A 16,252-nucleotide genomic window follows, 5' to 3' on the forward strand; every position below is an offset into this window, starting at 1 on the left:
AAAATATCACACATCATCATCGACTATATTACTGAAAATATCATAAGATTTACCATTGAACATATGTTAACTTTGACTCACTTAAATTTATCACTGAATATATGAGATATTCCCATCAACAAATGTCAACGACATGAGGAAAAATAAAATTAACTATTTGACTTTGGTAAGTATAAAAATCCTATAACTTTTAAAAAATATAAGAATCCAAATACTAAAAATAATTAATTACAAAAAAATAATTTACAATTAACCCTGAATTTGAACTAAATTTGATAAGTGTCTATATCATGTAGATACATTACAAATTTGGTGGAGAAATTTTGATCACATAAATCACACGGGAACTTTACCATGAACCCAAGTTGCATCTTCTATTTTCCATTTGCTATAGGAACTGTTGGGGAGGAGGAAAGATGTTGATCCTGCAAGCACCAAACTATAACAAGAAAATGAGCCCAACAAAAATGAAGCTTCGATAATCCACACATTCATTGGACTCCTTTTTAAGCTAAAAGAAGTTCAAGCACATTTTTATATGAATCTGCAAAGATTCAACTACCCACAAGCCACATTGGTAAAATTAACAGAAGTCAATAGCACAATCAGGAACGAATAACCCAGATTAATAACCTAGATCTGAAGAAAAGATAGAAATAAAAAAATCACGTTTGCACTGGTATGAAAAAAGCTAATAGAACAGGCAAGACAACAGTGTTCAGGTCTTGCATGCTTCATCCACAAAACACTGTTCCCTTAAAATAAAAGTTATATAAAGGTTAGATCCAAAAATTGTCTATTTTTAATGAGCTATGGACTTCATAACCTCTGACCAAAAAAAGAAAAGAAAAAGACAAAAGAAAGTACCAAAGAAGCAGGAAATGAAGTTTTTTTCCTGACTGAATTTCCAGCCAAAAATGTCAACCTAATCTGCCACATGTCCAAATTCCTCATACAGGGAGACTAGAAATCCACCTAAGTTGTGCGTCACCATTTCTTAATAAACTTAAATCACCAAAGAGCAATGGATTTGCTTGTTCTTGCCAAAGAGCCAGATAATGCACATCAAACCTGTTTGTCAACAGAAAAGCTGATGAGTATATGATGGAGAACAATACAACTCACACCTACGTATGCTTACCACACTCAAAACAAGTCAAATACAAAGTCCTCATGACTGAACAGCCAGCCTCTGAAGATGCTCACAGAATATTTGAAGGCTAACATCATTAGTGAAGATGACATCAGACCCTGGTGCAACCTCATGGGCAGAGTTATATGTAGCTGATGGATTCAACTTCGCTAACAGAAATCTTGCCTACAAATTAAACAAACCACCAGATTGTCAGCAGCCAGGCTGTGGTAATACTTTTGAGCACAGTGAACGAACAATATGAACTTCATATGTTACTTGATCTACCATATCCAGGGTGTTCCAACATTTTGCCAACAATATCAGTATATTTAACATGTAGAAGAGTTGTAGCATTTGCTATTAAAGAAATGCTTATCAAATTGTTTATGTTGTGGTCAGAGACTGACATCAACATAATTAGTAACCAAGTCGCAAGCAATAATAATGTCCTGGAATAGCATTCGTCAAGAACAAAAGAAAATGGCATATCAGATAAATAATTATGATAGCACAATATAAAGCAAACTGAAAATATACCTGTGAGCCATGGTGATCACAAATAACTAATCTGGGGACAGGGAAACGATTTTTGATGATAATCTGGGCATCATCTTGGGGAGCTTGTAACAGCTGAGCAAAGACCTGTTGATGACAAGAAAAAAAAGAAATTCATTGGTGTGTTATTCATGGCAAAAAAGGTTCACCAACATTTAAATATCTTTCTTAAGCCTAACAAACCTATATGAGGTAAATAAATAAATTCATACACATGTTCTATTTGCCTTTTTCTTGACATTAATGGCTCTTTTATATTATACCTGTCCACTACATGCTATATTTATGCCTTTACTAAACATGCAGTAATCCACGATTTGTCTAAATGGCACGAGGCAATTGCAGAAGAACCGACTTGAGTTAGTGGAAATGCCATCCTAAGCCAAAGTTGTGTTAGGCCAAGATTTCAAAAAAAACACCACAACCGGTATGAACCAGGCACTAAATACCAGTACAACAGACGACCGGATCACAGACTCCCCATTTCTGCCAGATCGGGTCCAGTTCAGGGTAATTATATAATAACCGCTAACAACCCACCCCACCCCCCACCCCCCCTGCTCTTCTTCCTCCTCTTCTTCTCCATATACTCCTCCCCCTTCTCGGCACCACCACCACAATTTACCACCATATAGTATGAACCACACCTGTACTGGTCTTTCCAGGGACCAGTACAGGGCTAGTGCCCAGGACCTCGAACCATGTTCACAACCCTGATGTAACCACCACTTGGCCAAAAAAATAACACAGAGATGAGATACAGTACACAGAATTATTAAATTATGATGACTATCAAATTGATTATCACCTACTAAAAACCCTTTGCAATGTGGTCAACAACGCTTGTGATCTTAAATATGTTGGAGTACATTTCCATCCTCTCTAAATATAAGCCTGCATACATTGATCCTCTCCAACCCCATGATGGCAGGAGCCAGCCTCTACCCTGAGTATGCCTATTTTTACATTTCTAACATAACAAAGAACCATACGTAGAGCAGAACAATAGGGCAATTTTAAATCATAGAATAAGTTACAGCTTTATATCCCATAAAATTGACCCTCCAAGCATATTGAATCATTATAAGTTAGATTTAGATTATTAAATAATGAAAAAGAATAAAGTGGTCCCTGATATTTTAAAGTGGAAATAAAAATATAATTTGGGTAGGCAATAGGGTCACAAGTAGTTTAATATATAGGAACATAACTAAGAAGCCTAGTAAATTGTCAACAATAGCAGTAAAAGATATATTCACCCGGACCTGTACATACCAGCCAGTATTTACTGGTCCAAGCATGAATCTACAGGCTAACCACCAAATTTTAGACAGTCCACATGTGGCACATCGCTTTCTTTATTTTTCTTTTTTTATTCTACATACAATATTTAGTTTAGGTTTCAGTTAGTTGATATAGAAGATCTTTTTCTCAATATTTCTTTATTTTCTTCAACTATCATTTTAAAGCCAATTTCCACTTCAAGCTACAGGTTGTAAATACATGAAGAAATATCAAATACAAGAATTTGTAATTAAACTGATTGCAATCATTACTGATTATATGACTGGACTAAAAAATACATCAAGTTACCTGATGCTCAGGCTGATTCTGGTAACCCATGTTGCGCCATTGAGCAATGGTCATCCCATGAAAGATAACAACACTGAAGTATGCATCTAGCAACAATATACGATCGGCAGATATAGAAGCGACATCCAATAATGCAGGAGAAGGAGGTGAATTAAAAGAATATGAAAGAAGTGAAGGCTGTATCATGACAACAGAATTGCTGATGCTTTCACGATTCAACAACATGCGGAAATAAGCAGTTTCATCAGGGCTATTGTTAATAACCTGAAGAAACAATGTTGAGAAGAAATTTAGAACTTGAATAAAATTTTGCAAAACTGAAAAGTGTCAATTTCAAAATTCACCAATTTTGAAATTCTTGGAAATAATCCTAAGAACGTGCCTGTACAAATTGTGAGCGCCTCAGATTGAACATGAACTGTGGGAGGATTGAGAAATTTGGATTCAGCGTAAACGAAGCAGGGTCATCTTTTCGATAATCACCAAATCTTGAACAAAAGCGGATAAGGGATCTATCCAACCATCGTGTTGCATCAAATTCTTGCTAAAAAGCAAAGATATATCATATTCGTGCTATGATAACCAAGAAAACGTACATAGCAACTAATACTATACCAAGCAATAAAAATCAGGGTTCTTGTCACAAAAATAAAACATCCAGTTGCAAATATGCAAGCCTGTAGCTTACCTCCATCTCCATTTTCAAGGACACATATCTTGCAAAAACAACAGCTGCAGTTTCCTGATCAAATCCTTCAACCAATTCCTATAATTGTACAATGTCCAAAATCCAATCAAGTGGCCATTATTGTTCTAATAATATGCAATAGTCATTATTGTTCTAGTAATATTCAATCAAAAACTGGAGATCCAATAAACTATCTTATGACAGTAGCATGTTAAAGGAACATAACAACAATTGGATTATAAACTAACATTAACCAAGAGCAACATGTTTTATGTTCTCTCATGGGGTTTTAGAAAACTTGCAACCATGCACATTTACATCGAAGTAATTGGCAAGTGCCAAATAGTTGGGACTAAAGGCTTGCTTCCATTTCTCCTGTTATAGAATCCTGATCCAAATTTGACCAACTTACCAACACTTGATGATTAAGGACAGCTAAAGAAACCAAATAAAATTGATTTTAGAAAAAAGCATATGAACTAAATCCTCATAGCCAAAACGGCCAAAAAGATCAGATTTGCAAAAAAAAAATATTTGTTCAAAAAATGGTAAAGAAAACTGAATAAGAAAGTTCAAGAGACAAACCATGATGTCTTGTCCTAGAAGGCAGTATGTATTTACCTTGTCTATCTGATCTTATATTATGCCATGTAAGAGAAGGTTTCCACAACTAGCCGGGATTCACTGGGCTCAGCCCAGCATCATTAGATATATCAAGTTTTAGTCAAATCAAACACCTATGTGCTAGTGACCACATATGGTGTGCTAGTGGGCGCCTGCATTCCCAGTGCTCCTCTTGTATACCATATTGGCAACATGGCCAATATAAGTGGCGTTTGATACACCAAGTTTTGACAATTTTCATTAAACAGGAGTCGCCTCCACATTTGAACCACAAGGCTTTATTTATCTACATCACCTACATATTTATTTACATCACCTACATATTAAACAGAAACCAAATCAAACAGATCATGGTGATAAGTAAAGCAGAAGGAAATACTTAAGTCAAACATCAATTGCTCGCTAACCAGGTATGATATATATGCACAAGTCAAAAACTTCGATTACTCACAAATTAAGTCCTCGCATGACTTTTGAACACAACTCTCAACAATAAGGATTTTCTTATGTGTACTTAAGTAAAACATGGAACAAAATTGTTTCTAACCAACCTCTGTGCAAGAACCATCCACCCATCTTCTAGTGACAGTCGTAACCCGTAACCTCATTTGACCTTCAGGGCCCTGATAACTACATGCCAATGACATTATCTGATTAAAAAGTTTTACTTTCAAGTTACAAACAAAACAAAATGGACGAGGGGTTATACTTGGTCAAAAACTGTATATATAATTGTGGATTTGGAATTCCAGATTGGTTTGGCCGTTCACTTGGTGAAATTTCAAAGAATACCGTCAAACAAGTAGTCCTATCAAGACCACACATTTTCCATGAAGTTGTATTTCCTTGGCCTACAATAGTATCGGCACAAAGAGCTCCCTTCTGCAAATGTTACTGAATTAGCAATATGCTTTAGAGATATCAAAGTTCCAAAATTTTCAAAATAAAAAACCATATCAGTATGCATCTTATGTCCTCATTAACACCAAGATCCAAGATAACCTTCTCTAAAGATGTACATGGTCCAATAACTCCCTGAATCTTGATGTCCTTTGAACAGTTGATCTCAAGTGTGCCACTGGACAAATTAAGTAACTATAAGAACTAATGTCTTCAGAAGATACGGCACTAACAAAATATAAAAATAATTAAAACAGGCGATAGAGGCAAAGTTATAAATAATACTGAGAATCAACTGCAATTTTCAAATCCAGTTTTGTTGGATACCTAAAGTTACAAAAATAAAAGTGGAAAAAAATTGCTTTTCACTTAAGCAGTCCAATGGTCCATCGATTTAAGTGTCCATGTGGTCTTAGGTTCCATTGATCTTAGAAATACTGGAGTAAGATTTGAACTGGATGAAGAAGCTTGTGAGGTTAAAAACCAAACTAATTACCTACTACTGGTGTTGATCCTCATTCATAAATATTAGACATAAGGTCATATACAAATTTAATGAAGACTGAATCATGTTGCAATTTTCACTTACTTCAACAGCTATCAACAAGTATGCAAGTCCATTCCTGTTGATAGAAACATTGCCAAAGTTTCCAAGTTGAGTCAAAACCAGAACAAAGTCAATTATGATACCTGACTGATTTTTTTTGTTTAGTTTTGGTTAAAGCTGATAGACATACGATACTTCAAAACTGCCAAATCAGAACTAATTTAGATTCTCAAAAACTATTTGTAATTTGAGCTTGTTGTAGCTTCCACGACGTTCTGGCCTTGATTTAGATGTCAACTGGTTCATACTGGAGACAATTGAGATCACTTCCTGTATATAGCTATTTCAAATTTTCGTTTTTAATGTAATATCACTGTACGTATAGGAGTGAAAAAAAATTACTTAAAAGAAAGACCAAGAGACTGCTCGCCATCTTCAAAAATTCGTTTGAAGGAGTCTTTGAAAACTGGGTGTCCAAAACTTTCAGCAAGAACTACAAGTCCGCCCGTTCTCTCCACTGCTACTTTCATCTCTGCAAGCCCAACCTGGATATATACACACAAAAAAGAATTTTTTATGAGTTAATAAAATTAGCACATAAGAAAATCTTTAACCATAGGATTATGACAAAATCTCCTCAAATCAAAACACACGTATACACACAAGAGAAGAGAGTGACAAAAATGGCAGCATTTTGTTACTGACAAGTCAACTTTCTGCAGGAAATTTTGCAAAATACATTTGTGGAATAATTTTCAGCCAAATGCTCACAGGCTATTTTATAGGAAAAAGAGGTCCTGTTGAAATTTAGACTTACTAGACCAGCCTAGTTCCACATTAGTTATCAAAAATATTGGGAAACACTCAGGTAATTTTCAACACTTTCTTGTCACAAATTTGTTACTAAATAAATGTTTAATGGGATAATTTAAATAAGCTCATTATTGCATTCACTTATCATGCATCAGAGCACGTGTGTCAAACTAATCAGTAGTCATCTTTAGATGATAAAGTCATTACCATGAAAGCCACATGTCTATAATCAGTCATGGAGGAAGATGACAGGTCTTTAGAATGGATATCACCAAGCTGAAGCGGGCAAAAAGCAGGTTTATCTCATTGTGTTTGCATGCATGGTACATAGTTAACGGTGTCCAGTGCCAAGAATTATGATCTTAACAATTCATTATCAAGCTTATATTATCGATGTCAATTAGACAAATTCCATGTACACATTACAATACAACTAACACAAAAATGTTACATCAGAAAAGTAATAGAATTATAATAAATGATGTCCAATATTCTTCGCATAAGGATCCCATATCCATTCATACTCATACCGGTCAACTGTTTAACAGACTTACACATGGCACTGCAATGACAGTAGTCTAGTTGTGCCATGTATCCATAATAATCTTTAAAGCATAATAAGGTCTCCTACATTATTACAAAACAAGTTGCTAATACAAAAATAATTGACTCAAACCTGATCAACTGCAGAAGCAAATAGGTCCAACACATGGCCCTGGTTAACTAGCTGCTTGGCCAAATTATCATAAAATTTAACAGCTTTGTGAAAATGCGTGCCTGCATCTTTATCAAGATCTTTATGAGAGCGCACTGACTCTGAGAAATCTTTTGAGACAATCTGCAAAACACAATTTGAGTGAATAAACAGAATGTTTGAAGGAAATTAGCTTGAGGATGTAAATGATGTAAGAATTCTGAAAATCCAGAAAACAATTAACATTAATATCTTTAAAACATATGAGAGACCTCAGAATACATTCTTTCAGAAAGTTATGCAAGGAAAAATTAGTGTAGTACATTACATTCTTTCAGAAAAATAATTGTTATGCACAAAAAAGAAACTAGGATAAGGTAATCTAACACAAGGTACTAAAGAAACCAATCTCAATGACTCAATCTACAAGAAGCATGATGCTAAGTAAATTTACATTGAAAAGGCACACTAACCTTGAATAACACAGATGCATACAGAATAAAATAGGAAAAAATTAATTCGGCCAATACAAGAACCATAAATTAGTTGCCAGAAGTGAAAGCGGGGGTAGGTGCATGTACAAAGTCAAGTAAACAGCAAAATTCACTAGGAGAATCGACCTATTCCTTCTCAATCTCTCCCGTAGACCCTATCCCTCCCTCCTGACAGTAACAGCAACTCAACTACTGATGGCTGCCAGTGGCAGGTTCCTCTCCTCTTCCTCTTCTTCAGAAATCCCTTTTCTTTTCCAAATTGGGATACCAGGAATCCTGACACTGGACATCAGGGGTTGCGATTCATAGACATGTATGCTTCTGAATTACAGGAATGCAATTTTGAAGCATGTACTCAGCCGTAGAAAGGCGCTTCTGGCTGATGGTCCTGGAATGGATCATAATTTATACAAGGCTAAATGAGAGCACATAACAAGATAATTGGAATGTAGGCCAAAACTTTGTAGCACTCCTAAGCCTCATAAGGATGCTTTTCTGTGAAGATGAAGGCACTAATCTTGAATAGGAATTAGCTATAAACTAGTCTAAGCTTCAACGTAAACTTACCAACTAATGATAAACAAAGGCATGCTTAAAGAATTTTCACTGAACAAACACAACTTATGCTTCTAACATAACAAACCACAGAATTTACAGTAACCATCAAGTCTCAAGATATGGCAAGGTGATTATTTTAAACCGATGTAGAATTTACAAGAATAAGTGGATTATTCTGGAGAGAGTCATTCGGAATAATATCAATTAAATGAATTTCACATCTTACAACAAATTGCTTCAAGCTAATAATAGTAGCCAACATAGGCACTTCTCACTTTCAAAATGCTAAAAAGTTGCAGAGTTCTCTCACATGGCATCTAATTAATCATTGGAAAAGACGAGCCCCAGCTTGTACAACAAAAGTGGTATAGTTATGATATAACCCTTTTAATTATTATCATCTAAAACAACAAATATAAGGATCTTCAACTAATATGGATCACTTACTTTTAAAAGGTTTGAAGTCCAGCAATCCAATCAATAAATCCCAGAATAAAGTATGAAGATTATGCGTGAAAAAAAGCAAGCATCTTTACCATGCCAGGGCCCTGAGTACATGGCCCACCAACCAAAGCTATGATGCGAGCCCCAGTACCAGGCATACAAGCTCCCAGCAAGCCAGAAGCAACATTTAGGGCAACCCCTGTGCAACGTAAAGCACGATTCCCTGCTTCAACTGGCCACTGATCTGTCTGCAGCTCATCCAACAACTGCGACAGAACACAACTAAAATGTTTACCTCTAAAACAAAAAGAAAAAGACAAATCAATCAACCAATTTGGGAGCAAAGATTGAATCTCACCGAACTGAGAGCGTACTCACAATCTGCTGCCGAGAGCAGGAACCTATTGACCGATCCAGATGGATGAAACCCATTGGCTTGCGGCACCTTGGGATATCCCGGCGCTCCAACAGCGGCACCATGGCGGACGCTGGATGCAGAGAGCCCAAGATGATCCAATATCTGGTCTTTGGAGATTTCCTTGGTCCCTCTGAACACGAAGATCTTGGACACATCTGCGAACCCTAGTTCGTAGAGGTGGACCTGGGTACCGAAGGTGACAAGCCCAACGAGGGCGTGATCAGGAAGCAGACCAATGGCCCGGCGCATGGCCGACTTCACGAATCCCAGCTCCTCCTCGATGAGGCAGGTGTCAATGACAAAGAGGAACACGGGGGGTGGCGGCTGGGGTGAGGAGGGGGCGGAATAGTGGTCGAGGGGCGGTGGGGCGTACTCGACGGTGGTGCACTGGGGGTACAGCTCGCCGGGGACAACGGCCTCGCTGATGGCGGCGTAGTGAGGGGGGAAGTGGTTGCGGGAGAAGCAGAAGGGGCAGATCCAAATCTTGGCGGCGAAGTCGACACGAGCGAAGGGGTTGAGAACCGCGGAACACGGCGGCTTGCAACGGAGGGGGTTGTAGGGGAGGACGAGGAGAGACGGGGAGGCGCGGATCGGGGCGATGGAAGCGGCTACAGGGACGACGCACTTGCTCGCCTCCAACTTGGAGCGGGGCCAATTGTTCCAGGTCATGCGGACGCCGTCGGGTCCATCGGGGTCCGGGGCGGCCGCGGCTCCCGCGCCAGCGAGGTCCTCCGCCATGTAGATGTAGTGGCGGCAGCAACGAGGCGGCGGCGGCGGAGGTTTCTCGCCGGCGATCGGGAATTCGGATGGCTTGGAGATTTGGGGGATGGAGGGAGTATTTATTTATATTTTACGTTATTCATTTCCTCCTTAATTAATTCCATAAACGGTTCGGGTTTCATCACCCGGATCCGAACTACATCTGGTGGCTAACGGACGTAACTTTACACAGATTTGGGCTTCAATTGGGTGGGCGGTTGCCCGAACCCGACTCCACCAATCCTATGAATGCACTGATTAGGTAATTAAGATATCTGACTAAATCTTCATTTAATGTTTATGAGAGATTTGAGTGAAATATGACGTTGTTGGGTTATTGATTGTGACCAAATGAATTTTTTTTTCTTTTTCTAAAAAAAATATATTAATTATTCATAGGGTAAGTCCCTCTTAAAAAAAATTGATTGACTTTAACAAAATTAGTCACAATATTTATAATATATTTAATTACGTTAATGATTTGTGAAGAGGACTTGAATATAAAACTTATGACTATTTTACTAAAAAATATTTTTTTTATTTTTTAAAATATATTTGATAAGACCTTAGGGTTTTTTCGTAGAAGACGAGAAAAAAATGGATAATCATTTTAAGGAGATCGGCCTCTTGATCACTTCGAGGGGATCGATCTCCTAGGATTTACAAATAATATTTCATATATAATAAAATAAAACATGTAAATCCATATTTATAGAGTTCTCGATTGGAACTTATACTCTAAAGAAATAAATCTCAAACAAACCTTTATCCGACTCTAAACTATTGAAAGCTCAGAAAATAAACTCAGCCTTATCAGCCTTATCCCCCTTCAAATCAGTCTTATCCTCAAGGTTGAGCAACATTAAACTCTGAAAGCTTATCTTTTAGCACTCTAGTCACAAGATATCTATAGTACATCACAACCCGCTGATCAAGTAAGTAGGGTCTCCACTTCTTGATAGTGTAAGCAATAGGTCGACCTTCTCGTGTCATAGTCATTACTCATCATTTTCATGCATGATGTTAAAACTTTGATTATGATATCATTTATCATTTCATGATATCAAACATTCATTATTTCTCATGCTTAAATCAATATTTTGATATCAATCGTCATTTCTCCCCCCTTTGTCATCAACAAAAAGAAGAATCATTCAATAATGCAAGTGTTTAAAAGCATGTCAAGTAAGTTTTACAAGAAATGAGAAGTTAAGTAAAAACTTTGCATGAAAAATGAGAAGCTAACATTTTTGTCTAGGAGCTTTTTGGTTCTTCTTAAGATGTGCAAGTTTCTTTATTCCTTTGTCATAAAAAGATAAAAAGAAGAAGAAGAAGAGTAAGGGAGGAATTCATCATCTACAAGAAAATCAAAAACCAATTTCATGAAAGGATTTGAACTAAGTCAAATCCATAATAAAATGAGTTTTATTGAATCAAGCTTATATTTTAGCAAAGAGAAAGGAGGATCAAGATTTTCATATAAAATCAAATCTCTATTCTTGCAAATGATCATCACATATTAAAAGTCAATGAATAAAAATTCTTCTTTCTTGAGAAGAGTGAAGATGAATTCATGGGAAAGGATCATCAAATGAAGGATAAAAAATCCATGAATCAAACTTCATAAATTAAATCCCTTTTCTTATAAATAGAAGGAAGAATGATTCATAGGAATTGTTAAAAAGATCAAGTCATCAATCACAAAAATCTATGAATCAAGTCTCAAAAGAAAATTCAAGTTATGAAGAACTGAGAAATCCAAAAAAGGAATTTATGTATTTGGAAGATTTAGCATGCCTAATTCTCATCTAATGAAATTAAACTGTTCCTCATTCAATGGTTTTGATAAAATATCTGTTAATTGATACTTTATATCAATAAATTCTAAAGATACGTCATGATTATTAATATGATCTCTAATAAAATGATGTCTAATATCAATATGTTTAGTTCTAGAGTGTTGAATGAGATTTTATATTAAACATATTGCACTAATGTTATCATATTTTATGGGTATGTTTTTCAAGTGAATTCCATAATCTTCTAAAGTGTTCTTTATCCTAATAACTTGTGCACAACATGCACCTACTGCTCTATATTCTGCTTCAGTTATAGATAATGCAATCGAGTTTTGTTTCTTGGAGGACCAAGAGACAAGTGTATGACCTAAGAATTGACATATTTCGGATGTGCTTTTTCAATCTATTTGACAATCAACAAAATCAGCATCGGTATAAGCAAGTAACTCAAAGTTTTTGGAATTAGGACACCATAGACCTAGAGATTACTTAGGATTAGATTGAAATCTCTCCATCCGATGGCTAGTGGTAGTTGTGATCTTACTTCCACGTCTTCCCTTTATGATCATTTGCTTTCTATTAATAAGAAACTTCATGATTAGTTTAAAAAAAATCTAAAAAACATCACCCATGGTTGATTGTTATTCAATTCCAAGCATCACTTCGAAGTCTTCTAAGGGTAGCAAAAGAAAATCCACAAGCAACTCTTAGACCATGTATAATCAATTTTATCTTCAAACACTTGTTATCATAAGTTAAAATACACCCATCAGCGACCTTTACTTTGAATTTATCATAGCATTCAATGTGGTAGGTCAATCGGTCATCAATCTTACTATCCATAAAATTGTTAGTGCTACTAGTATCAATCAAAACTGTAACGGACTAATGTTCCAAAGTTTCTCCAACTTTCATAGTTTGATGAATTAGTCGATTCATCAAAATCAATGCTTTTATAATCGGAGTCCATTTGTTAGCTTTCGATTCCTCCCTATTTGGTTCAATTATTAGAAGTTGCCATTGTTTACATCGATGCTCCTTACTCCACTTTTCATCACAATACCAACACAAACCCTTCATTGATCTTTTATTGAGTTCTTCTCGGATTTATAGGGAAATCTAGGGGTGACATCACATGAGCAGCGAAAGAATAAAAACAAAAACCTAAAATTTTTCAAAAATGTGTTTATCATCATATGAAGATTAGTGCGTAAAAATTCGTGAAACTTAAAACCAATAGTGTTTTAGCTATGGAGATCGTATATCTCTAAAATCCTATAGATATGTGGGAGAGGATGAAGGAGGTCAAGCATCATCCTCTCTAGCGGTGATCCATATAGCAGGGTTGCAATGATGCCCCTCAAATCTGCACGCCTACTATTTGAAGAGGAGAATGTGAGAGGAGAATAGAATGTGGCAATCAGGAAGTCCCAGCTATGGGTATTTAATTCCTTCCTATTTATAGAGGCTCTGAGTTAACTTAATCCTAATTGATCCTGTCCCATTAGGAACTGGATCTCCATCCAATTACCCAAGCCTCTTAGACTAGTGGGTCTCTACCCAATAATCTCTTATTAGCTCTTATTGGATCTCATCCACGAGATCCAATAATTCATGAGCTTATTGGATATCCAACAAGATAGGGGCTTCGACGGATATCTTATAACTGAATCTATACTCGTCACAATGCGTACTATATGTGTGTGACTCTCTAGGCCCAATATCAAGCTAGCTGTGAGTCATACATGTCAAAACTCTTTCTGGTTCTGTGAATTATTATCTTCGTAATAATTCACTTGACTCATCGACTACGGATGTACTATGTCACTATAACGAAGTCCTCAGATGATACAGGGGAACTTAATCCATTGGATATATTTATTCTCAGTTATCATGTACCTATAGTCTCTCATCAATCCAATATCTCAAAGACCGCATGCTAGATATAGTGCTATCAGACCTACATGGTTTTCTCCTCGAGTCTCGCTCTAATCAGATTATCCCGGAGTCTCTCACAATCCGAACAACCTTAGCCAAGAATTTGTCTGAGCAAGAACACACAAGACATTTCTCTCTGGATACTGAGAGCAGATAGTCCTCTATTGACAATCAATAATCGTCGTAAGGTTGACAGTCACTCCTAATGATCGATTATACTAGATCTAGAACTTTCAAATCTATAAGTTCGAGATCAAAGAGTTGAGTACTCATATAGGACATCATTGGTGTCTCAAGTCTAAGGACTAGATACACTATTGAGACTACGAAATCATTGTCTAACAGTAAGGTATTATCAACTATCTAGCATTTCGTAAGCAGATCAATTAGTGAACTCATTCTCCAATGAGCACTTGCACTATATCCTTAGCGTCCCCACATAAGCAGCTATGAGACCAGCCGCCTCCATCATATGGACGAGTATATAGTATACAAGTCTATTCGGTTATCTCGATGTCCCTCTCGAGTAACCTATGATCAAGATTATTTATGGTCTGTGTTTAAAGGTGAATCAGTTTCATTGTCGTGATCTCATCATGATCTGATTCACATTTCACAAATCTATGGACATCATAATATATTTATACAACAAGCAATATAAAGTAAAAAATTATCATAATAATAATAAAAAAAGATTATATGTTATATCACACGTGTCATCACTCACGTAATTGACTTGCAAGACACTCATTACTAGCAAGGTTAGTCTTTGGGTGTTAGAGTTTTGGCTAGGAATAGATGAGGTTGGTGGTTTGCTGATCATTTATTTATTAACACTTCTAATTTGACGATTCTCCCTACTAATTTTTTCCTTATGCAAATGTGCAACTGAGATTACAGCTATCATAGTGCGGGGTTAGCGAGCTTTGACTTCACACTAGATATCTAGATTAAGTCGCTCGATAAATGTTCCCGCTAATTGCCGTTTAGATCAATTTCTAACTTGATTTGACAATTGTTCAAACATGCTATGATATTCTAGCATTGTAGATGTCTAACAAATTTTAACGAGTTGTCTATCAACATTCTCGTATTCAGATGATTCAAAGCGAATGAGAAGCCCTCTCTTGAATTATTCCTACGAGAGGACCCTATGGTAAGTTTCGTACTAACCATACCATTGTATTGTATCTCTATCTAATTGGATTGAAGCTATTTCCACCTTGGATTCTTTTAGAGTTCTGTAAAAATAGAAAATTTTTTCTGCCATAGAGATCCAGCTAGTCAGATCTCCATCTTCCCATCTTGGGAATTCCATCTTCATGCGTTGGTAGCTTGTTTCTTACTCTTTGTTCAATTTTCTTGTGTCTTCCAATCGATTTAATGTAAGACTTGAACTTTCATCTTGTTAAAATATGCTAAAGCTCTACAATAGACTCTTTTTAAAATCATTAAGGATTTCTTGCAATCAGTTCTCAATTCTGGTTTCCAATGCTTCTAATTGGGCTTTCACTGAGTTGTTGGTAGCCATTACATATGGTTGCAGATTTATAATCCCCAACTCCTATTTTTGGTATTAGGTCAAGGGCAATAGCACTGTCCTATTCGGTGCTACTATTGTGACGTCGATCAATGGTAACACTCTAAGAATGAAGGATTGGATTGCTACGAGGATGCCGATGAGGAAGCGGATGTCGAGAGCAGTGTGAGGGTTTGTTGTGGTCACTGCGAGGAGGATATGAGGGATCACTGCAATGGTGTCGAGGATGCTACTAGACACTGAGAGCAGCAAGAGGGCTCGCTACTATCACATTAAAGGTGCTTAGCTGTAGGCAATGATGGTGGCATGGGTAATTGCTACGAAAACACCAAGGATCGCGGTTGGAAATTAGCGACGATAGCATGGCTGGAAGGCGACGGTGTGGGGAGTTACCCTATTTCTATCGTTGTGAGGAGAAAATGATGCTGCCAAGGCTGGGAGGTAGTAATGGTGCCGCGGTTGGGAGCAGCGTCACCGAGGGTTGCGAGGCAGAAATGATTACTTGGTCGGAGGGAAAGAAATGATCGCTCGGTTGGGAGGGAATGTTGGCGATGATCTCTCAATTGGAGGGATGAGGACTAGTGAGGGGTCGTCGAGGTTAGGAAAGAGATGATTACTTGGCTGGAAAGGAATGCTGAGGGTCGCAACTAAATATGGGATGAGGGACGACTGAGGGTGACTGCGACGAAAGGTGGGATGAGGCGCGATTGAGGGTGACTGCAATGGAAGGTAGGATGAGGCACGACAAGGGGT

The 16,252-nt window shown here is 37.0% G+C and overlaps 1 protein-coding gene across 1 annotated transcript; it reads right to left on the bottom strand.

Moving 5' to 3' along the window:
- Window positions 1-737: 737 nt before the first annotated feature.
- LOC135598962 (protein transport protein SEC23 E-like) lies at window positions 738-10,293 on the bottom strand. Its single transcript, XM_065093508.1, has 13 exons — window positions 9,404-10,293; window positions 9,138-9,311; window positions 7,532-7,693; window positions 6,445-6,587; window positions 5,598-5,673; window positions 5,305-5,477; window positions 5,147-5,225; window positions 3,972-4,049; window positions 3,666-3,827; window positions 3,284-3,547; window positions 1,673-1,777; window positions 1,142-1,318; window positions 738-1,071 (listed from the first exon to the last, which is right to left on the bottom strand). The coding sequence occupies exons 1-12, from the start codon at window positions 10,199-10,201 to the stop codon at window positions 1,172-1,174; spliced, it is 2,361 nt and encodes a 786-aa protein (XP_064949580.1). The 5' UTR covers window positions 10,202-10,293; the 3' UTR covers window positions 738-1,071; window positions 1,142-1,171.
- Between the last annotated feature and the right edge of the window lie 5,959 nt (window positions 10,294-16,252).

The sequence above is a fragment of the Musa acuminata genome, chromosome BXJ2-1 (genome assembly GCF_036884655.1).
Source record: "Musa acuminata AAA Group cultivar baxijiao chromosome BXJ2-1, Cavendish_Baxijiao_AAA, whole genome shotgun sequence".
Lineage (NCBI taxonomy): Eukaryota > Viridiplantae > Streptophyta > Magnoliopsida > Zingiberales > Musaceae > Musa > Musa acuminata.

Coding starts and splice junctions, on each gene's coding strand:
- LOC135598962 (XM_065093508.1), bottom strand. CDS start 10,201: ATGGCGGAGGACCTCGCTGGCGCGGGAGCCGCGGCCGCCCCGGACCCC. Junction 9,312..9,403: donor GTGAGTACGCTCTCAGTTCG/GTGAGATTCAAT, acceptor GTTCTGTCGCAG/TTGTTGGATGAGCTGCAGAC. Junction 5,674..6,444: donor TCTCTTGGTCTTTCTTTTAA/GTAATTTTTTTT, acceptor TAATTTGTCCAG/TGGCACACTTGAGATCAACT.